Source organism: Periplaneta americana, chromosome 2 (assembly GCF_040183065.1).
Source record: "Periplaneta americana isolate PAMFEO1 chromosome 2, P.americana_PAMFEO1_priV1, whole genome shotgun sequence".
Classification (NCBI taxonomy): Eukaryota; Metazoa; Arthropoda; class Insecta; order Blattodea; family Blattidae; genus Periplaneta; species Periplaneta americana.
In genome coordinates, this window is record NC_091118.1 from 194,252,337 (window position 1) to 194,272,395 (window position 20,059).

The window sequence follows — 20,059 nt, forward strand, 5'->3', positions numbered from 1 at the left end:
CGGCTTACGTAGCTTACCGATAGTCCTATATTATCTAATTTAGACAAAAGAATAGAATGTGGAACTACATCAAACGCCTTACTGAAATCAAAATATATTGCATCAGTTTGGCCCTGGGAATAATAATTAAGGAGCGGATTTCTATGTAATTAAATATTATTTTTGCGTGTGATAAAACAATTGACAAAGTTAAAAATTCCGAACATGAAGTTTCAAGTTTAAAACCCGAATTTTATTTAACATAAAAACACATATTTTCACAAAAAAAAATGTAAATACATATTTTCAGGAAATCTATTATAAACACATAAATCTTGGAGTTTTTTTTTTTACTTGAATATTTGTTTTACAAGAACTTTTAAACATTTTAAAACTAAAGCAATTATGTCACTCAGAAGTACGTTAACTTTTTAAGAATTCTTGGTTGCTTCGCGTTTTCAACCTCTGTGTGGTGTATCCGTGATACATTTTTGTAATAGTATCGCCTCAAGTTCTGAGAACTGCTAGGCAGCATATCAATGTTATTATTAGAGAATAAATTAACGTGGACAAGGAGGAGATCTTCCAACACATAATTAGGAATGTTTATTGTTGCTGAAGATGATTTCATTCCATGCTTTGTTTGTGAAACACAACAGATAAGAGCTCGGGTATGAATATTATTTAATTTAAACAAATCTTTCGTCTCACGCTCATGTCCATAAAGTAAGGTAATACGTCTTGTGATTCCCTGTTATCGGGCTTCGTAAATCGATATCCTTCAAGATATACTGAAAGATGGTTGTTTTTAAAAAACGATTTGGCTTTCCTATTAGCAAATCTAAGCTTTTTGTGTGACACCATAAAAAACTCGAAACATCCAAAAACCTGTTGTCTGCAACAGGGAGGTGCGTGCCGTGAAAATTAAACTAGACTCGCTACCAGGTTCAGAAGTACAAGTACTAAAGGACAAATTCCAGAATGTGTTTGGCAAAAACAGTGGATATAAAAAAATGTGTAAAGTTGCTCAAGTATTGGAGGATGTGCCTGTAGGTGAAATTGACGGTGTATGTGTTTGTGACATTCCTCTCTTTAAATATGCACGTCTGACGTCCTGTGATGTGGAAAGATCGTTTTCACAGTATAAGTCGTTGTTCAGAGATAATCGGCATGCATTTGTGATGGAGAATTTGGAGACTCAAGCGTGGTTGGTGAGTACTTAGTAACATTTTTTTTTCCAAGCTGAGTAAGGTATTTTTGTCATATTTAAAAAAAAAAAATATTTGTTTATTTTTACAAAATATTTTCGTACTTTTTAGCACATAAAAAAATAAATATATTTAATTTTTTAGCACATAAAAATCCGCTCCCTAATAATAATAATAATAATAATAATAATAATAATAATAATAATAATAATAATAATAATCTATACTAATAATAAATCTGTAGCCGAAATTTTTCTGGTAATTTTCGATTTTCCAAAAATAATTGGTCCTAACATATATAATTACCCACCCTGAAACCGAAAATCGCTTTTTTTGACATTTTTGTTTGTATGTCTATCTGTCTGTCTGTATGTTTGTTACCTTTTCACGCGATAATGGATGAACGGATTTCGATGAAAATTGGAATATAAATTACGTTCGTTGTAACTTATATTTTAGGCTATATGGCATTCAAATTACGTTATTTAAAAGGGGGGTTATAAGGGGGACTGAATTAAATAAATCGAAATATGTCGCTTATTATTGATTTTTGTGAAAAATGTTACATAACAAAAGTTTCTTTAAAAATAATTTGCGATAAGTTTTATTCCTTGAAAAAGTTTGATAGGACTGATATTTAATGAGATAAATGAGTTTTAAAATTAAAATAACTGCCATGTAATGAATTAAAAAACAAATGACTTCGTCTATAAGGGGCCTTGGACAGCAACAATCGAAAGCTATGAAAGATAGCCTACAGAGACTGTTTCTGTGTTTGTATGAAGTAATATCGGAAGCTAAATTAACCGATTTGTATAATTAATTATTATTTCACCATTGGAAAGTGTAGTTTCTCTAGATGGACATAATGCTATAATGTTATTACAATAACTTCTAATGTAATATAATATAATATAATATGTAATATTATATAATATAATTTAAGTTATTTGAAGAGTTCATAACGATAGTGGGCGAAGCGCCATTTACTGAATACGTAGAAAACAAGGGTTAAAATTAAGTTATTACCATAATTCAATGGAAACCTGTAACAAGTGAAATAAAATATACACATTAAATCTAAATGATGTCAATCTTCATTAAACTATGATTGCATGTAATAAAAATTAAGAAACATGTTAAAGGAATTGTCATTGCACCAAATGAGTGTCTCTGGACCAAAATGATCGCATTTTAATTATTTGGATGCAGTTTAAATTAAGTAACGTATTAAACGATTTATCCTTCTATCAAACACGAATGTTCCCTGGATCAAATGTCCTATTTTAATTACGTAATTACTTTATATTTATTTCTAACGGGTGCAGTGGAGCGCACGGGTACGGCTAGTAATAATAATAATAATAATAGTCAACAAAACCAGTAATAAATTAAATGGCCTGTTACAGGCTGTTCATCTAGATTTACTCGAGTTTTATTTGTATGTGCAAACACGATACGCTTAGGTGTTTGGATCTGAACGATTATGAAATATTTAAGATGGCTGCTTGGTGATAAATTCCCTGTTTGAACGAGTGTACCACTACAACTACAACGAATATATGAATTTAATTACGGCTTGCATCACTAATTACTTAATCCTGTAACCAGTTGTTAATTTCACATTAATTCAATGCACAATTGGATACTATAAATAAGGTTTTTATTTTTCAATTATTCAGTTACTGTTATAACACTGTCGTTCCATTTACAAGAGAATTATCGAAACACAACTTTAATTATATAACAATTCATGAAGTTCCGCCTCGAAACAATGCAGTCTTAGGCGTTATGCCTTGCAATGGGTATATGGAATGAACGCTAGTTCGAGTCCTCATGAGGTAAGAAACTGTTTCATGAAATTGCGGCCGGTATGGGACGGTTGCCCACCCAGCATCGTAATGAATTTTAGGAGCTACGATAGATATCGAGGTCCAGTTTCGACATGGCGGCTATATCGACTGGCAGGTCACCATGCTGACCACACATTACCACGTATTAATTAGATGATCGTTCACCTCATTTAGGACGTGTGGACATGAGGATTGTAGTTAGCTGATCGGCCTTATGCGTTGTCGTGCTCTGTATTTAAATAGATTTTTTTCTATAAAAATAAAATATTGTCACGCTGCAGAACGCTATTAATTGTCGTCGATTTTCACGATTGTAGAATAGTCGTTCGTATGTATAATAATTTATAAATTAAGTCAATTAGGTCTAGGCTATCTTATATTTCGATGTTGAAAGCTAAGTCTTCTGTGTGCAGATCAGAAAATAAAAGCGTATACTTTTATTTGAGTAGTTAGTGATTGATTTAATTTTATGTTCATCTTTTAAATGAAAACTCAAGAAAATACTACTGACAAAACAACGAAGGAAATGAATTAAGAACTAACATCTATACTAATAATAAATCTGTAGCCCAAATTTTTCTGGTAATTTTCAATTTTCCAAAAATAATTGGTCCTAACATACATAATTAACCACCCTGAAACCGAAAATCGCTTTTTTGAGATTTTTGTTTGTATGTCTGTCTGTATGTTTGTTACCTTTTCACGCGATAATGGCTGAACGGATTTCGGTGAAAATTGGAATATAAATTAAGTTCGTTGTAACTTAGATTTTAGGCTATATGGCATTCAAAATACTTTATTTAAAAGAGGGGTTATAAGGGGGCCCGAATTAAATAAATCGAATTATCTCGCTTATTATTGATTTTTGTGAAAAATGTTACATAACAAAAGTTTCTTTAAAAATAATTTCCGATAAGTTTTATTCCTTGAAACATTTTGATAGGACTGATATTTAATGAGATAAATGAGTTTTAAAATTAAAATAACTGCCATCTAAGGCCGTATAATGAATTAAAAAAAAAATGACTTCGTCTATAAGGGGCCTTGGACAGCAACAATCGAAAGCTATGAAAGATAGCCTACAGACAATGTTTCTGTGTTTGTATGAAGTAATATCGGAAGCTAAATTAACCGATTTGTATAATTAATTATTATTTCACCATTGGAAAGTGTAGTTTCTCTAGATGGACATAATGCTATAATGTTATTATAGTAACTTCAGATATGATATGATATAATATAATATAATATAATATAATATAATATAATATAATATAATATAATATAATATAATATAATATAATATAATATTATATAATTTAAGTTATTTGAAGGGTTCAGAACCATAGTGGGCCAAGCGCCATTTACTGAATGCTTAGAAAACAAGGGTTAAAATTAAGTTATTACCATAATTCAATGGCAACCTGTAACAAGTAAAATAAAATATACACATTAAATCTAAATGATGTCAATCTTCATTAAACTATGGTTGCATGTAATAAAAATTAAGAAACATGTTAAAGGAATTGTCATTGCACCAAATGAGTGTCTCTGGACCAAACTGATCGCATTTTAATTATTTGGGTGCAATTTAAATTAAGTAACATATTAAACGATTTATCCTTCTATCAAACACGAATGTTTCCTGGATCAAATATCCTATTTTAATTATTTAATTACTTTATATTTATTTCTAACGGGTGCAGCGGAGCGCACGGGTACGACTAGTTCTAAATATGCTAAGTGCCAATTTTTCAAATTTAATTTTATGAGAATATTATACTAAATTGTCTTTATCGTAGCTCAACTGTAAGTGAGTCATTCGTACGCCAAAAGAACGGTGTTGTAGGTATCTCAACATGATTTCGCAGTGTGTTTTCATCAATATCTCAGAAAGTTGTTTATAGCACTTAGCACATTTAGAATGTTAGGTCCTCAATTGTTGTTGAGGATATAAAATGTAAAACAATAAAATATTTATTACTTATGTAACCGGATTTGTTCACATTTCTACAGTATGTACTTCAACAAAAGCTTCAAAGAAGAAAGGAATTCTACTTACCTAATGGAGTCGACTGAGGTATGGAACTATTGTAAGTTCTCGACCCTGGAAGAGGAAGAATAAAAATGTTGTTATATTATGTAACAATAGTAACCATATCGTACTGTCTTCGTAAAACAGAGATATTTCGCAAAACTTTGCAATTCATCTGAAATACATCTACTGCAAATATGAAACGCATGACTTCTACAAGATATCATCAACTACCGGTACCAAACCTCACTAGTTGAACCTCACTAATTCGGACTAATTGGAGAAAAATCCAGTCTGAATTAGTGAAAGTCCGAATTGTAGAGAATTTACTGGAATAGGATTATTTCGACAATTAAAAAAATTATATATTGTGGAATTGTTGAATTACTTTCTTAATATATTGGTTATTTTTCTACGCTTTATCAACTGCTATGGCTATCTAGCGTCTGAATGATATGGTTGATAATGGAATTCCTCAAGGATCAATATTAGGTCCCCTACTTTTTCTAGTGTTTATAAATGATCTTGTCCCCCTAATAAAAGATGTAGGTCATCCCATATTATTTGCAGATGACACAAGTATAGTAATTACAGCCAATAACTGCAACACATTCCAATCTTCAACAGAGGAAATTCTCTTCAAAATATGTGACTGGTTCTCAGTCAATAAATTAGTATTAAATTGTAACAAAACTAACATAATTCAATTTAAATCCTGTCCAAATTCAACGTCGCAAATTTCTAGAGCAATAATTAACAATAGATCCCTATTAGAAACAACAACAACCAAATTTCTTGGCTTAAAAATCGATAATGTGTTAAATTGGAAAAATCATATTAAAGAAATTACCCCCAAACTAAATTCAGCTTGTTTTGCTATTAAATCTATGCAAAAGATAGTAAATATCAATACCTTAAAAACAATATACTTTGCATACTTCCACTCGGTAATGAGTTTTGGAATAATATTCTGGGGAAATTCCACAGATAGTAACAATATATTTCTATTACAAAAAAGAGTAATTAGAATAATAGTAGGTGCCAAATCTAGGGAATCGTGTAGGACTATTTTAAAAAAAACTACAAATAATACCCATGGCTTATCAGTATATATTTTCATTAATAATCTTCTTCGTATGTAATCGTGAAAACTTTGTAACTAATTCAACAGTTCATAGCATAAATACACGTCAAAAAATGACTTTCATACTCCATCGGCAAGTCTATCGTGCTATCAAAAAGGAGTGCGTTATATGGCAGTAAAAATTTTTAATAGCCTCCCTATCGATATAAAAAATGAAACTCAAAACATAAGATTATTTAGGGCCAAATTAAAGAAGTACCTAATTTCTCAAGCCTTCTATTCTGTAGGTGAATTCATTGACATTCAATAACACTTAATGAAATTGATACTAAAACTTTGTGTTGTACTAGTAGACTATATTGTAAATCTCGTCTGTATATATTTCATCTAGACTGAGACTATAAATTAAGACTTTATAATAGTATTAAGTTTTTTGACTTGTTCCATATTCTAGCTGTAAGCATGTATGAATACCATGGAATGTTAATAAATACAATACAGTACAATACAATACAATACAATACAATACAATACAATGCCAGCGAAATGAGTCCAGGGCTCAGCGCCATAAATTATACAGCATTTGTTCTTAATGGGTTGAGAGAGAAACTGGAAAAATCCTCAATCAAGTAACTTGTCGCAACCAGGATTTGAACCCGGGCCCGTTCACTTCACGGTCAAACATTCTAACTATTCCTTCACAATGGTAGACTTGTTTAATTACTAAATTAGTGTTTAATGATTTTATTTTACGAACACATGGAACCACAAAACAACAAAACATTAATTAAAAAAACTAATGAGTATGACGTTGTTTAGTCCAAGTCAATTACCGCACAGAAAGGACTAACTTTGGAATTTTCAGACTCTGATTTAAAGAAAGAAGTACGTGTTATCTGCGTATGTTTGCGCTCTCTTCTTTATGAATAGCATGACGCATTTCTTGCAAGCCAGGAAAACATTTGTGATATTAGTTTGGATTACAGTCATAATTTCAATTAATACACGGCTTTCATTTCAAAACTTCTCAGTCTAAATAACTCATTACTTAAATTGAATTCAATTTAAACAAAAAACACGTCAATTTAGATATTGAGGGGGAAGTCTGAAACCAGGCTTAATTGCATTTTATACTTCATCCCCTCACCCCAGCCTCCTCCACTTTGAAATTTCAAATGGCACTCCTATATTTTTATACTTAAATATGAAAGAGTATTCAATTGTTTATACACCTCATTCATTTGTTTTTGCATCTTTTGCTTTCTATCGTCGCCTGGGAACCTGGATTGTTGTTATTGTTCATTAGAGTTGAAGAGAATAAAGCTACAAAAACCAACCTTTATCCGTTAATTTGACTACAGAAAAAGTATTAAAAATTTGTTTAAAAAAGCAGAAAGATTACCCAACTGAATTGTTGTCTAAACATTTCAAAGTTTTCAATATTAATCAAATGTATTATTTTATTTTATTAAAATATTTTCATAAAAATTTTAATAACTTTGAAAGATATATACATAAATATAGAACTAAAAATATGAATTCTCTGCGTTTATGTAAACCAAGATGTAAAACCAATACAGCTTTTTATCATAGCATGAGTCAAGGTCCCAGATTATTAAATAAATTTTATTCCAATATTATTTTAACCACGAATCCTCTCCAAATTAATAAAAACAAAAAATTGTATTGGATTTATAGTTTGGGTTTAAACATATTAAACACTATTTAATCTGTATTCACTCTCAATTTTAATTTTATTTTTGTCTGTATTGGAATCCCTTCCTGAGCACGAGTCTTACTCATTCAGGGGTGGGCTAGTTTATCTTTCATTGTATTTATTAACTTGTATTAATTTCAAACTTACCAACAATAAAATAAATAAATAAATAAATAAATAAATAAATAAATAAATAAATAAATAAATAAATAAATAAATAAGTAAATAAATAAATGAATAAATAAATAAACAAAAAATTAAATAAAACTTATTCAGCATTTCATGTAATGTGTTTATGTATTAAATTATTTGAAAATGGTGTATACCCTTCAAGAGAGAACAGAAATCATCCTTCTTGATTAAATTTAGGAAGTTACACAAAATAACCTGTGTTTTTATCCTACAATCAACTGATAATAACAAAGATGTAGTTATTTAAATAATACGACTAGTTGGGTCCCGGTTTTGACTTTCTAGAGGAAGAGGGCAGAGGATGCGTAACTATTTTGTACACGAATGTAGGGGAGAAGTGGGTACAGTGAGACCGGGAGAACAGTGAGACATTTTTTATTAGATGGTAAATTTTGATGTTGAAATGTTTGTAACAGTGGAGTTGTATGTTCCATGAGTAAAGTAAGAGTATCTTCATACTCGATTTGATTCTAGTTATGAAGGTGAGTAATTAAAAAATAATTCGTAATTTTTCACTCGAAGTAAAATTTTGGCTTCTGTTTAATGAAGGTTACATTGGATATACAAATGAAATAGATATATGAATGTTTTGTTACCTAATACTATGGTATTTGACGTTATGTTTAGCAAAGTTTCGTATTTCTTGTTTTGATTTTGAAGTGATGGCGCCATTTTTAAACGAACTATGCGTAAAGGGAACAGTGAGACATTCCATTGAATGTTACACTGAGAAGTCTCACTGTCCCCATGTACCAATGATTTGCAAAAATAAACTGTGATTATATTACATTTATCGGTAACTAACATTAAAAATGAACATACTAGTAACCAATTTAGGAACTATAGCTTAAAATAATAGATACATTACATTTTAATGGTTTCTTAAATTAAAAAAATATTCACAAAATTTAAGAAAATATTAAAAAGTAATAAAGAATTAAATTAAATTCTTATAATTATAAGATTTGTTGTCACCAAAAATTCATTTTATTTTTTCGCAAAAGTTTGAAAAGTCATGGGAAATTCACTTTTCCAAATGTTCCAGATGTTTCAATGGTTTCGAAGTCAGACATCAAAATGATTCTAAATAAGACTATAGAACATGGCAAGATAAAGAGACAGCAAGCTTTCTTTTCTTTTGAAATAAATGTAGATCATTTCAATGTCCGTTAATAGACACTGTGGTGTCTCACTGTACCCTCCTGAGTGGGAACAGTGAGACATTTGCATTTTTTTGACAAACACGCATTGTATATTATGTCCTTTATCTATTAACATTTCTGTTTATGTATTATTATACTCTATGTTTTAATGTATATTTATGCTCGACCATGCCGAAATGTACTAATTATACATCTGGTAGCAGTCCTTTAATGCATGTCATTAAAGTACACCTACTCATTAAAGTATAGGTCTTCAGCCAATGATAACTCAGCTTACATGTGTTCAGCCAATGACAAGTCAGCTTTGTACCGTTATAAAACCGCAAGCATCGATTATTCTCGGATATGCAATCGAAAGAGAATTAGCGAAAAGTCACGGAGGCTGGAAATCCAATACTGTAGCAGAAGGTTATGTTCTGTTACTATAATAATTAGCGTTAATTGTAAATAATATTCAAATAAATTCAATTTGTCATCTCGTTTTTCAATGTCGAATTCAATAATCAAGGTTATAATATTATCAAGTTTAACAGGACTACGTCAAGGTCAATGACATTATTGTTCCTCGGAAAAAATCAATACTTTCGCGTCTGCGCACATCTCACAATTCACGACCTAGAACAAGGTCACTTCCGATCTTGTCAGTTACAAATAAAATGTATACATCTTAATACCGGTAATTTCAAGTTAGAAATATGGTCAAGCATAAAAAATCGTATGAAACTCGCCTATAATGGTAATTAAGAAGCTCGTATGAAAATTATGAAACTCACTTGCGCTCGTTTCATAAATATCCATACTCGATTCTTAATTACTATCATTATAGGCTCGTTGCATAATGTACTATTCTATTGCACTTCATTTTAAAAATACTTGAAATTTCACTTGCATACATGTCTTAATATTTTGTGTCTCACTGTACCCACTACTCCCCTACCTGTATCTGCGCTGTGACGTCACATATACTTCGAATAAGGCAACTTCATTCCAGGTTATAGGTAGCTGGAATACGGAGCCTAACTATTACAGTGGGGGTATTGATAAATATTATGGTGAAGATGATGAGGATTTCTTTGTAGTGGAGGTGTAGTTACTGATGCTCACCCTTGGTGGAGATGCGGACGGCCTTGCTGAACATGCCGTCTCCATGGCGGTCCTGGCTCAGCACCATGAACTCGTACAGGCGCCCCGGGCTCAGGTTGGCCACCGTCTTCTCGTTGGCTCCCCTGTTCAGTATCTTGGTCGTGCGCCACTCAGGAGTGTCCGCTGCCCGGTACCTGCAATCATTAGGCTCATAACGACTCCGATACGCCAAAAACTAATTCCTATCTTGTATAGCAGACAAATCAATTCATGCCCACAGGAGCAAGCGCGCGCTTTAGAGCCCAGGAGAGCCTGAGCGCTTTACAGCGGAAAGGAAAGAGACAGACGAAAGAGGTGGTATATGCCGCTTGGTCGAGCTATATTCAGGGATTGCCAGCACTGATTCAATAGATAAAGGGAAGAGAACTTATTAAAACTGTATCCATGGTAATTTTTAGATTTGCCTGAGAAGTACAGGGACATCATTTTATTTTTACTAACATTTTTAATATTAACCTGTCTATACCTTTAGAGAACCGGAAACACCGCTTGCTCCCCCCCTCCAAGACTGGAGTTCGATGATACTGGCGTAAAACACAAATCACTCTACTAGGTATAGGATGGAAGAAAAGTAGTTCATCCATTTACGTAAACTAGGAAATATCGCGATTTTGAGTTTGATAATTTTCATTAGATTTTTCTTTAATCAAAGTACAGTACTGTATTAAGAATAAGTGTTTTTACTCACGAAGTGAGTTATCCATGCGAACGTATTCATTATGCAGTGTATATTATACTGTCTACAGCACATTAGCGTACAATATAGAGAAAGAAGTTAAATTGAAAAATAATCATAGTATGAATATTTAAACACAATTTTGAAAATGGTAGCCGTTCATTTCGATACAGGCTTCAGTTCTTTTGTGCATATTATCGCACTATAGACTATTGCATCTAATTCCAATTGCCAGTTTCGTCCTTCGTACTAGTAACTCATGTTGAAATAATTCTGTACCTACTCTACGTACTGTAAATTCAATCTTCACTTCTGCCCGACCCGAAAATATAAAATTACTCAGACATGCTATCTACTGTCCGTCCAAGTGGTTATGCCGCAGGATTGTAGAAAGGGAGGAAATCACGTGACAGTTAATTACTTAACGAGGCCCTTTTATTGAAGTTAAATTAAACAGCTATATAATATTACGTAAACTTCCAATTCCTAAGAGAAATTAATGTTTTCAGAAAAGAGCTAAGACAGCCCAGCTATTACAGAGGGGCGAGCAGAAGCAGGTGGGGGAAATCGGGATGCGACGTAGGCAAACGGACAGTACCTGTGCGAAAATATGATTCAATATTGAAAGCTCTTTCGTCACTGGAAAACGCGAACATATTTCTGGAACGTACTATACTCAGTAACTCAGTACTGCTTACTATCTGCGGTCTTGGTTCTGTGTGGAGTTGGAACTTCCTTAGTAGAAGGGGTGGGAGTGAAGTACATTCAAAAACTCAGGTACAATAAAAATTGAAGTAAAAATAAAATGATGTCCCTGTATAAGTGCATTATAAGAATGTAAGTTTTAATTTTAATGCTCATTTTTCACAAGTTTGATTTTTTTATTCAAAATAAATATTTTCTCAACTTTTCGTATAGAAAAGTGAAATTTTCAGGTATAGGCCTATTTATTTAGTAGCCTTACAGAATGTTTTCGTAAATCTAATATACCGTATATACATATTACTGAAGACAGTGTATTCAATATTTTGAAAATATTCGCATGGAAATTGTTTGTAAGGAAATGAATTAACAAAGCAACTACTGTTACATCATAAGCAAACGATACGTGCCCATGTGTTGTAAAAATGTCAGCTCTATAGCTTCAGCAGATTTCGAGAAAATAATTTAATATTCTGATGATAGGAAGTTGCTCACAAATATCACCTTAAAAGCATAATGCGATAAGAGTTTTGTTATGTAATATTACACTTAAAACAGATACAGTACCTAGGTAACTTTGCTTTGTACTGTAATATTGTTTTGATTAATTTATTGATTACTTTTGTAAGGCTAAAGATACCATCAATATAAATTCCAACTTATCATGTCATACTCAATCTCTTTCTTTGAAATATCACTTTCTTTATGAATGATGTGTTTCATCCACTTAATACAGTATAATATTATACTACTATGGAATTTAAGTGAATATTCCTTTTTAACCCTCTATTATGTTATTAAGATTTAAAACACAAGTGCAATATTAAGAAATCAGTGTTAGTAGTTTTATTTTACAGATAATATAGATAATACTAAACAGAAAGAAGCCATATAAAAATAACGACATAAAATTTCACGTTCCGTTTGAAGTTTGTGCACCACTGTTTTCTTAATCCAACAGGTTGCTTATTCATATACCTACACAACCCTTTCTCTTTCCGTACTTAGCGCTTGCTGCCCGCGCACGGCGTCAAGGTCAGAAAAATGCGCTTGCTTTGACAGCACTGTTCTATAGGATTCATTTATAGTCGCCATCCTGTAGATCTGAGTTCGATCCCTGGTGTATCCCCGATTTATAACTTGTATTGGGCAAGCTCGTGGTCCAGGTAACACAAGGATTTTCTCCCGGAGCTCTGGTTCCTCTGTGGCATCCCAACAAATCTCTATCATCGTCTTATATCATCGCGTGTGTAGCGTACACCAGCAGCATCCTAGGGCGCACTCTGTGCAACGACTTTGTCGGTAAATTTGTCTAAACGACTGGATTCATATGATTGAATGACGCACAGTCAAATATCCGCCTTATAGTCGCTTAATTGCATGGTCTTGTTGTGACTACTTGATAATACCGAGAGAGCCAACAAAATATGAACGATTTTACTAAATATCCTTGAACTATTTTTATACATTTTAATTATTACTGCACATGTTTAAAAACAGGACATGGGGGATTCTTGCACTATGAATAACATTTTAATTATTAATAACCTTGAACTAATTTTATAGATTTCAATTATTACTGCACATGTTTAAAGACAGGAAATGGGAGATTTTTGCACGATGCATAACATTTTAATTATTAATAACCTTGAACTGATTTTATACATTTCAATTATTACTGCAAATGTTTAAAGACAGGACATGGGAGATTCTTGCATGATGCATAATATTTTAATCATTAATAACCTTGAACTGATTTTATACATTTCAATTATTACTGCAAATGTTTAAAGACAGGACATGGGAGATTCTTGCACGATGCATAACATTTTAATTATTAATAACCTTGATCTGATTTTATACATTTCAATTATTACTGCACATGTTTAAAGACAGGACATGGGGGATTCTTGCACGATGAATAACATTTTAATTATTAATAATCTTGAACTAATTTTAAACATTTCAATTATTACTGCACATGTTTAAAGACAGAACATGGGAGATTCATATGATATTAATAAGATTTTTATACATTTCAATTATTACTGCACATGTTTAAAGACAGGACATGGGAGATTCTTGCACGATGAATAACATTTTAATTATTAATATCTTGAACTAATTTTAAACATTTCAATTATTACTGCACATGTTTAAAGACAGGACATGGGAGATTCTTGCACGATGAATAACATTTTAATTATTAATAATCTTGAACTAATTTTAAACATTTCAATTATTACTGCACATGTTTAAAGACAGGACATGGGAGATTCTTGCACGATGAAGAACATTTTAATTAGTAATAATCTTGAACTAATTTTAAACATTTCAATTATTACTGCACATGTTTAAAGATAGGACATGGGAGATTCTTGCACGATGAATAACATTTTAATTATTAATAATCTTGAACTGATTTTATACATTTCAATTATTACTGCACATGTTTAAAGACAGGACATGGGAGATTCTTGCACGATGAATAAAATTTTAATTATTAATAATCTTGAACTAATTTTAAACATTTCAATTATTACTGCACATGTTTAAAGACAGGACATGGGTGATTCTTGCACGATGAAGAACATTTTAATTAGTAATAACCTTGAAATAGTTTTAAACATTTCAATTATTACTGCACATGATTAAAGACAGGACATGGGAAATTCTTGCACGATGCATAACATTGTAATTATTAATAATCTTGAACTAATTTTATACATTTCAATTATTACTGCACATGTTTAAAGACAGGACATGGGTGATTCTTGCACGATGAAGAACATTTTAATTAGTAATAACCTTGAAATAATTTTAAACATTTCAATTATTACTGCACATGATTAAAGACAGGACATGGGAAATTCTTGCACGATGCATAACATTGTAATTATTAATAATCTTGAACTAATTTTATACATTTCAATTATTACTGCACATGTTTAAAGACAGGACATGGGTGATTCTTGCACGATGAAGAACATTTTAATTAGTAATAACCTTGAACTAGTTTTAAACATTTCAATTATTACTGCACATGATTAAAGACAGGACATGGGAAATTCTTGCACGATGCATAACATTGTAATTATTAATAATCTTGAACTAATTTTATACATTTCAATTATTACTGCACATGTTTAAAGAGAGGACATGGGTGATTCTTGCACTATGAAGAACATTTTAATTAGTAATAACCTTGAACTAGTTTTAAACATTTCAATTATTACTGCACATGATTAAAGACAGGACATGGGAAATTCTTGCACGATGCATAACATTGTAATTATTAATAACCTTGAACTGATTTTATACATTTCAATTATTACTGCACATGTTTAAAGACAGGACATAGGAGATTTTTGCACGATGCATAACATTTTAATTATTAATAACCTTGAACTGATTTTATACATTTCAATTATTACTGCAAATGTTTAAAGACAGGACATGGGAGATTCTTGCATGATGCATAATATTTTAATTATTAATAACCTTGAACTGATTTTATACATTTCAATTATTACTGCAAATGTTTAAAGACAGGACATGGGAGATTCTTGCACGATGCATAACATTTTAATTATTAATAACCTTGATCTGATTTTATACATTTCAATTATTACTGCACATGTTTAAAGACAGGACATGGGAGATTCTTGCACGATGAATAACATTTTAATTATTAATTACCTTGAACTGATTTTATACATTTCAATTATTACTGCACATGTTTAAAGACAGGACATGGGAGATTCTTGCACGATGCATAATATTTTAATTATTAATAACCTGGAACCAATTTTATACATTTCAATTATTACTGCACATGTTTAAAAACAGGACATAGGAGATTCATGTGATATTAATAAGATTTAATAATTAATAACCTTGCATAATTTTATACATTTCAATTATCAGTGCTGTTTGGTTTGACGCATATTGTACGTTAAAATTTCTAATAATGCTTTCTTTAAAACTGTCTCTTTTGACGTTTTACGCAATAATATTGTGTTATTTCATTCATAAACTGACATGAAAGATGGAGTTTCATTCAATCTAACATAACATAACGGGGTCTTCATAACGAATACAACACTCGGAGATCTTGATAATTGTCTTCGTAAACTCGCCGCTTTTAACTTCATCCATTCCAACACCAATAATAAGCTAGTTTTAATTAATAATATAAGAAAATAGAACATAAAAGAGAACTTTACAGACGGCTGCGAAATTCACAAGAGTTTTCAAGAGTCTGCCAGGCATAGAATCTGCATGTCTTCAGTCCCCTCACACCCCACTTCCTTCATCCCAAACTCACGAGGTTCTTATCTTAATGAGCTCATTCATTCAACAGCAGCACCTCATCTCTCTAATCCTCACTTCAAGAACATGTCACACGTCTCTGTAAACAGGAAAAGCAGCTGAAGACACGCTAGAGACAAGCTGTTATGGCAACAGTATTCATATCTTACTCTTCTGTGACATTACTTGCACCATGTTTTGAAATTGCAAGTTAATTCTTTCGTTAACCCAAGACTCCGCATATTCAGTATCTTTGAAATGTTTTATCTTAGGTAATTTCTTCAGAGTTTTTCATTTTGTCAATAAATTTACGAGAAACTTTTATTGCAATATATTTATCTACTGAAAATGAAATCAAAGTTGTATTTATTACAATTATTTCGAGAACAAAATAATACATAATTTTCTTTCCTTCTTCTTTTGTTTATCCTCATCCTTACAATCCAATGTGGTGTAGGGAAGAATATATAGCTATGAACCAACACTAGACAGGCACACAATGCCGGCCGCCTGTGGTCATATGGTCATATGGTCAGCACGACACAGGACCACCGCTATGACAACACATGAATGTAAACATGAGGAATGTGAGACAGTGTAGGAACAAGGTAAGCAGGAGGAATATTAGAAACGACAAAAAGAAGTGCAAGAAGAACATTAAAGGCAGAAAGAATATGAGCAAGAGGAACATGAGAAAGGGCAAACAAGATGAACAGGAGGGAAAATGGGAAAGGGCAAGAAGAATATGAACAGGAGGAACTTGGAAAAGGCAAACAAGATGATCAGGAGAGAATATGGGGAAGAGAAGGAAGAATATAGGCAGGAAGAACATGGGGAAGGACATGAAGAATATGAACAGGAAGAATTTGGGAAGGTTAGGAAGAATATGAACAGAAAAAACGTGAGAAAGAGCAGGAAGAATATTAACAGGAGGAACATGAGGAAGGACTCGAAGAATATGAGCATGAAGAACATAAGAGAGAGCAAACAAGATGAGCAGGAGGGAACATGGGGAAAGGCAAGAATATGAACAGGAGTACCATTAGGAAGGGCACGACAACATGAGCAGGAGAGAACATGGGGAAGAGAAGGAAGAATATAGGCAGGAAGAACATGGGAAAGGACATGAAGAATATAACAGGAAGAACTTGGGAAGGGTAGGAAGAATATGAACAGAAGAAACTTGAGAAAGGGCAGGAATAATATTAATAGGAGGAACATGAGGAAGGGCAGGAAGAATATGAGCATGAAGAACATAAGAGAGAGCAAACAAGATGAGCAGGAGGGAACATGGGGAAGGGCAAGTGTATGAACAGGAAGAACGTGGGGAAGGACAGGAAGAATATTAACAGGAGGAACATGAGGAAGGACAGGAAGAATATGAGCATGAAGAACATAAGAGAGAGCAAACAAGATGAGCTGGAGGGAACATAGGGAAGGGCAAGGGTATGAACAGGAAGAACGTGGGGAAGGACAGGAAGGATATTAACAGGAGGAACATGAGGAAGGACAGGAAGAATATGAGCATGAAGAACATAAGAGAGAGCAAACAAGATGAGCTGGAGGGAACAGGGAAGGGCAAGGGTATGAACAGGAAGAACGTGGGGAAGGACAGGAAGGATATTAACAGGAAGAACATGAGGAAGGACAGGAAGAATATGAGCATGAAGAACATAAGAGAGAGCAAACAAGATGAGCTGGAGGGAACATAGGGAAGGGCAAGGGTATGAACAGGAAGAACGTGGGGAAGGACAGGAAGGATATTAACAGGAGGAACATGAGGAAGGACAGGAAGAATATGAGCATGAAGAACATAAGAGAGAGCAAACAAGATGAGCTGGAGGGAACATAGGGAAGGGCAAGGGTATGAACAGGAAGAACGTGGGGAAGGACAGGAAGGATATTAACAGGAGGAACATGAGGAAGGGCGGGAAGAATATGAGCATGAAGAACATAAGAGAGAGCAAACAAGATTAGCAGGAGGGAACATGGGGAAAGGCAAGAATACGAACAGGAAGGTGGGGAAGGACAGGAAGAACGTGGGGAATGTCAGGAAGAATATGAACAGGAGGACCATTAGGAAGGGCACGAAAACATGAGCAGGAGGAACATGAAAAAAAGCAAACAAGATGAGCAGGAGGGAACATGGAGAAGAGCAGGAAGAACGTGAGGAAGGGCAGGAAGAATATGAACGGGATGAACATTAAGAGCGGCAGGAAGAACATGAGGAGAAGATGAGCAAAAAAGAACATGGGGAAAGGTTGAAAGAATATGAGCATGAGGAACAAGAATATGAGCCGGAAGGATATATGGAAAGGTTGGATGAATATGAGCAGCAATAATACGAGGAGGGGTAAGAAGAATATGAAAAGGAGGAATATGAGAAAGGACAGGAAGATATATGGAAGAAAGAGGGATAGGAGTGGAATGAGTAAGAATTATTAATAGCAGAAAAAAGCAGGAGGTAGAAGGGGTGGAGAAATAGATCAGAAGAGGAAAGAGGAAGATGTAGTGATTCATTACAAAATATATGTGAGAAGGAAGAGAAAAATGCGTATATAAATAAGTAGAGGAATCAATAGAGGAGAAAAGAGGAAGAGGAAAAGTTGTACATGTAGGAGCAGAAACGCTCAGCCGACTGAACTAGCCAAAAACTGTACCAGATCCCGTCTCAATTATTCCCTTTAATCCGTACGTTTACTGTTCGTTAACAAAAAAACCACAAATTAAGTCACACAGAAATTGTGCACTCAATGCTGGATTCTGACGTTCTGTCAACCCACTTGAGGTATGTGGATATAAGGGGAATAATTGAGGCGGGGTCTAGTACAGTTCCTGGGCAGTTCAGTCGGTAGAACGCTGGAGCGCTCAGCCAAAGGTCTCGGGTTCGGCACTGGAACAAGTTTTCCCTTGAAATTATTCCAGTTTAAAACAAGCTATACGGTGGTGACTTACCAGACGCTGTACTCGGCCTTGGGGCGGGTGAAGCCGGGCACCCAGGAGAGCGTGACGCTGTTCTCGGTGCTGGTGGCCGACAGGTTGTAGGGGGCCCGCGGCGCCACGTTGTCGATCATGATCTCTGTGTCGGACGAGATGGTGGCGGCCTCGTTGGACGCCACGCACTGGTACAGGCCGCGGTCGCTGTCCTTGAGGTTCTCGATGGTCAGGTTGCCGTTTTGAATCTTTATCCTGTCCAAGGGCAGCGGCGACCCGTCCTTCTGCAAGGACACCCAACTCAGCCTTGTAGAGCGACGAGAGCAGTGAATCTGCCGTCCAGACCACCACGCCTCCATCAGCACCCCATCTTACCAAACATACACCTCCCGCCATCGTTGCTAGGCCTACAATTAAGCCACTTTCGGGGATGGAAAAATTTTGTTCTAGTGTCTAGCTAGCTAGTCTTTCAAGGTTATCAACTGTGTCACTACCGGTACTTTCTTTTTATCTCTGCTATTACAGTCATCGTCATTATGTATGTCGTCATTATCGTCGCCGTTAACATTAATGTCTTTGCCATGTCTTCATTAACATCGTGTTCACTGTTGTATTCCTCATCATAGTCGTCGTCGTTCCCGTCTTCTTCATCGTGAACGTCGTCTTCTTCTTCGTGACCGTCGTCGCCGTTTTAATCGTGATCGTGATCGTCATCGTCGTCTTCATAGTGATCATAGTCGTCATCATGACGATCGTCATCTTCATAAGTTTATTATTTTTTCTTTGTTGTGCTAGCTTAGGTGTTTACACTGTGATAATTTCTGGTTGAACATCTACGTAATTCCGTCTTCATCAAGACCATCGTCTTAATTTTCTTGATCGTCGTCTTTATATTCATGATCATCGTCTACAACTTCACGACTGTCGTCGTCTTCAGATTCATGGCATCATTGTCTTCATCTTCACGACCGTCGTCGTCTTCATCTTCACAATCGTCGTCATCTTTACGATAGTCGTCGTCTTCATCTTCACGTTCGTCGTTACTTCATTTTCAGGATCGTC

General features: G+C 33.8%; 1 protein-coding gene across 1 annotated transcript in view; it reads right to left on the reverse strand.

Moving 5' to 3' along the window:
* bdl (borderless) overlaps positions 1-20,059 on the reverse strand; it is a 191,576-nt gene that overhangs the window by 45,849 nt on the left and 125,668 nt on the right. The window contains 3 exon segments of the mRNA XM_069819236.1: positions 5,103-5,147; positions 10,336-10,508; positions 19,019-19,281. Of these exon segments, the coding sequence (XP_069675337.1) occupies positions 5,103-5,147; positions 10,336-10,508; positions 19,019-19,281 (481 nt within the window).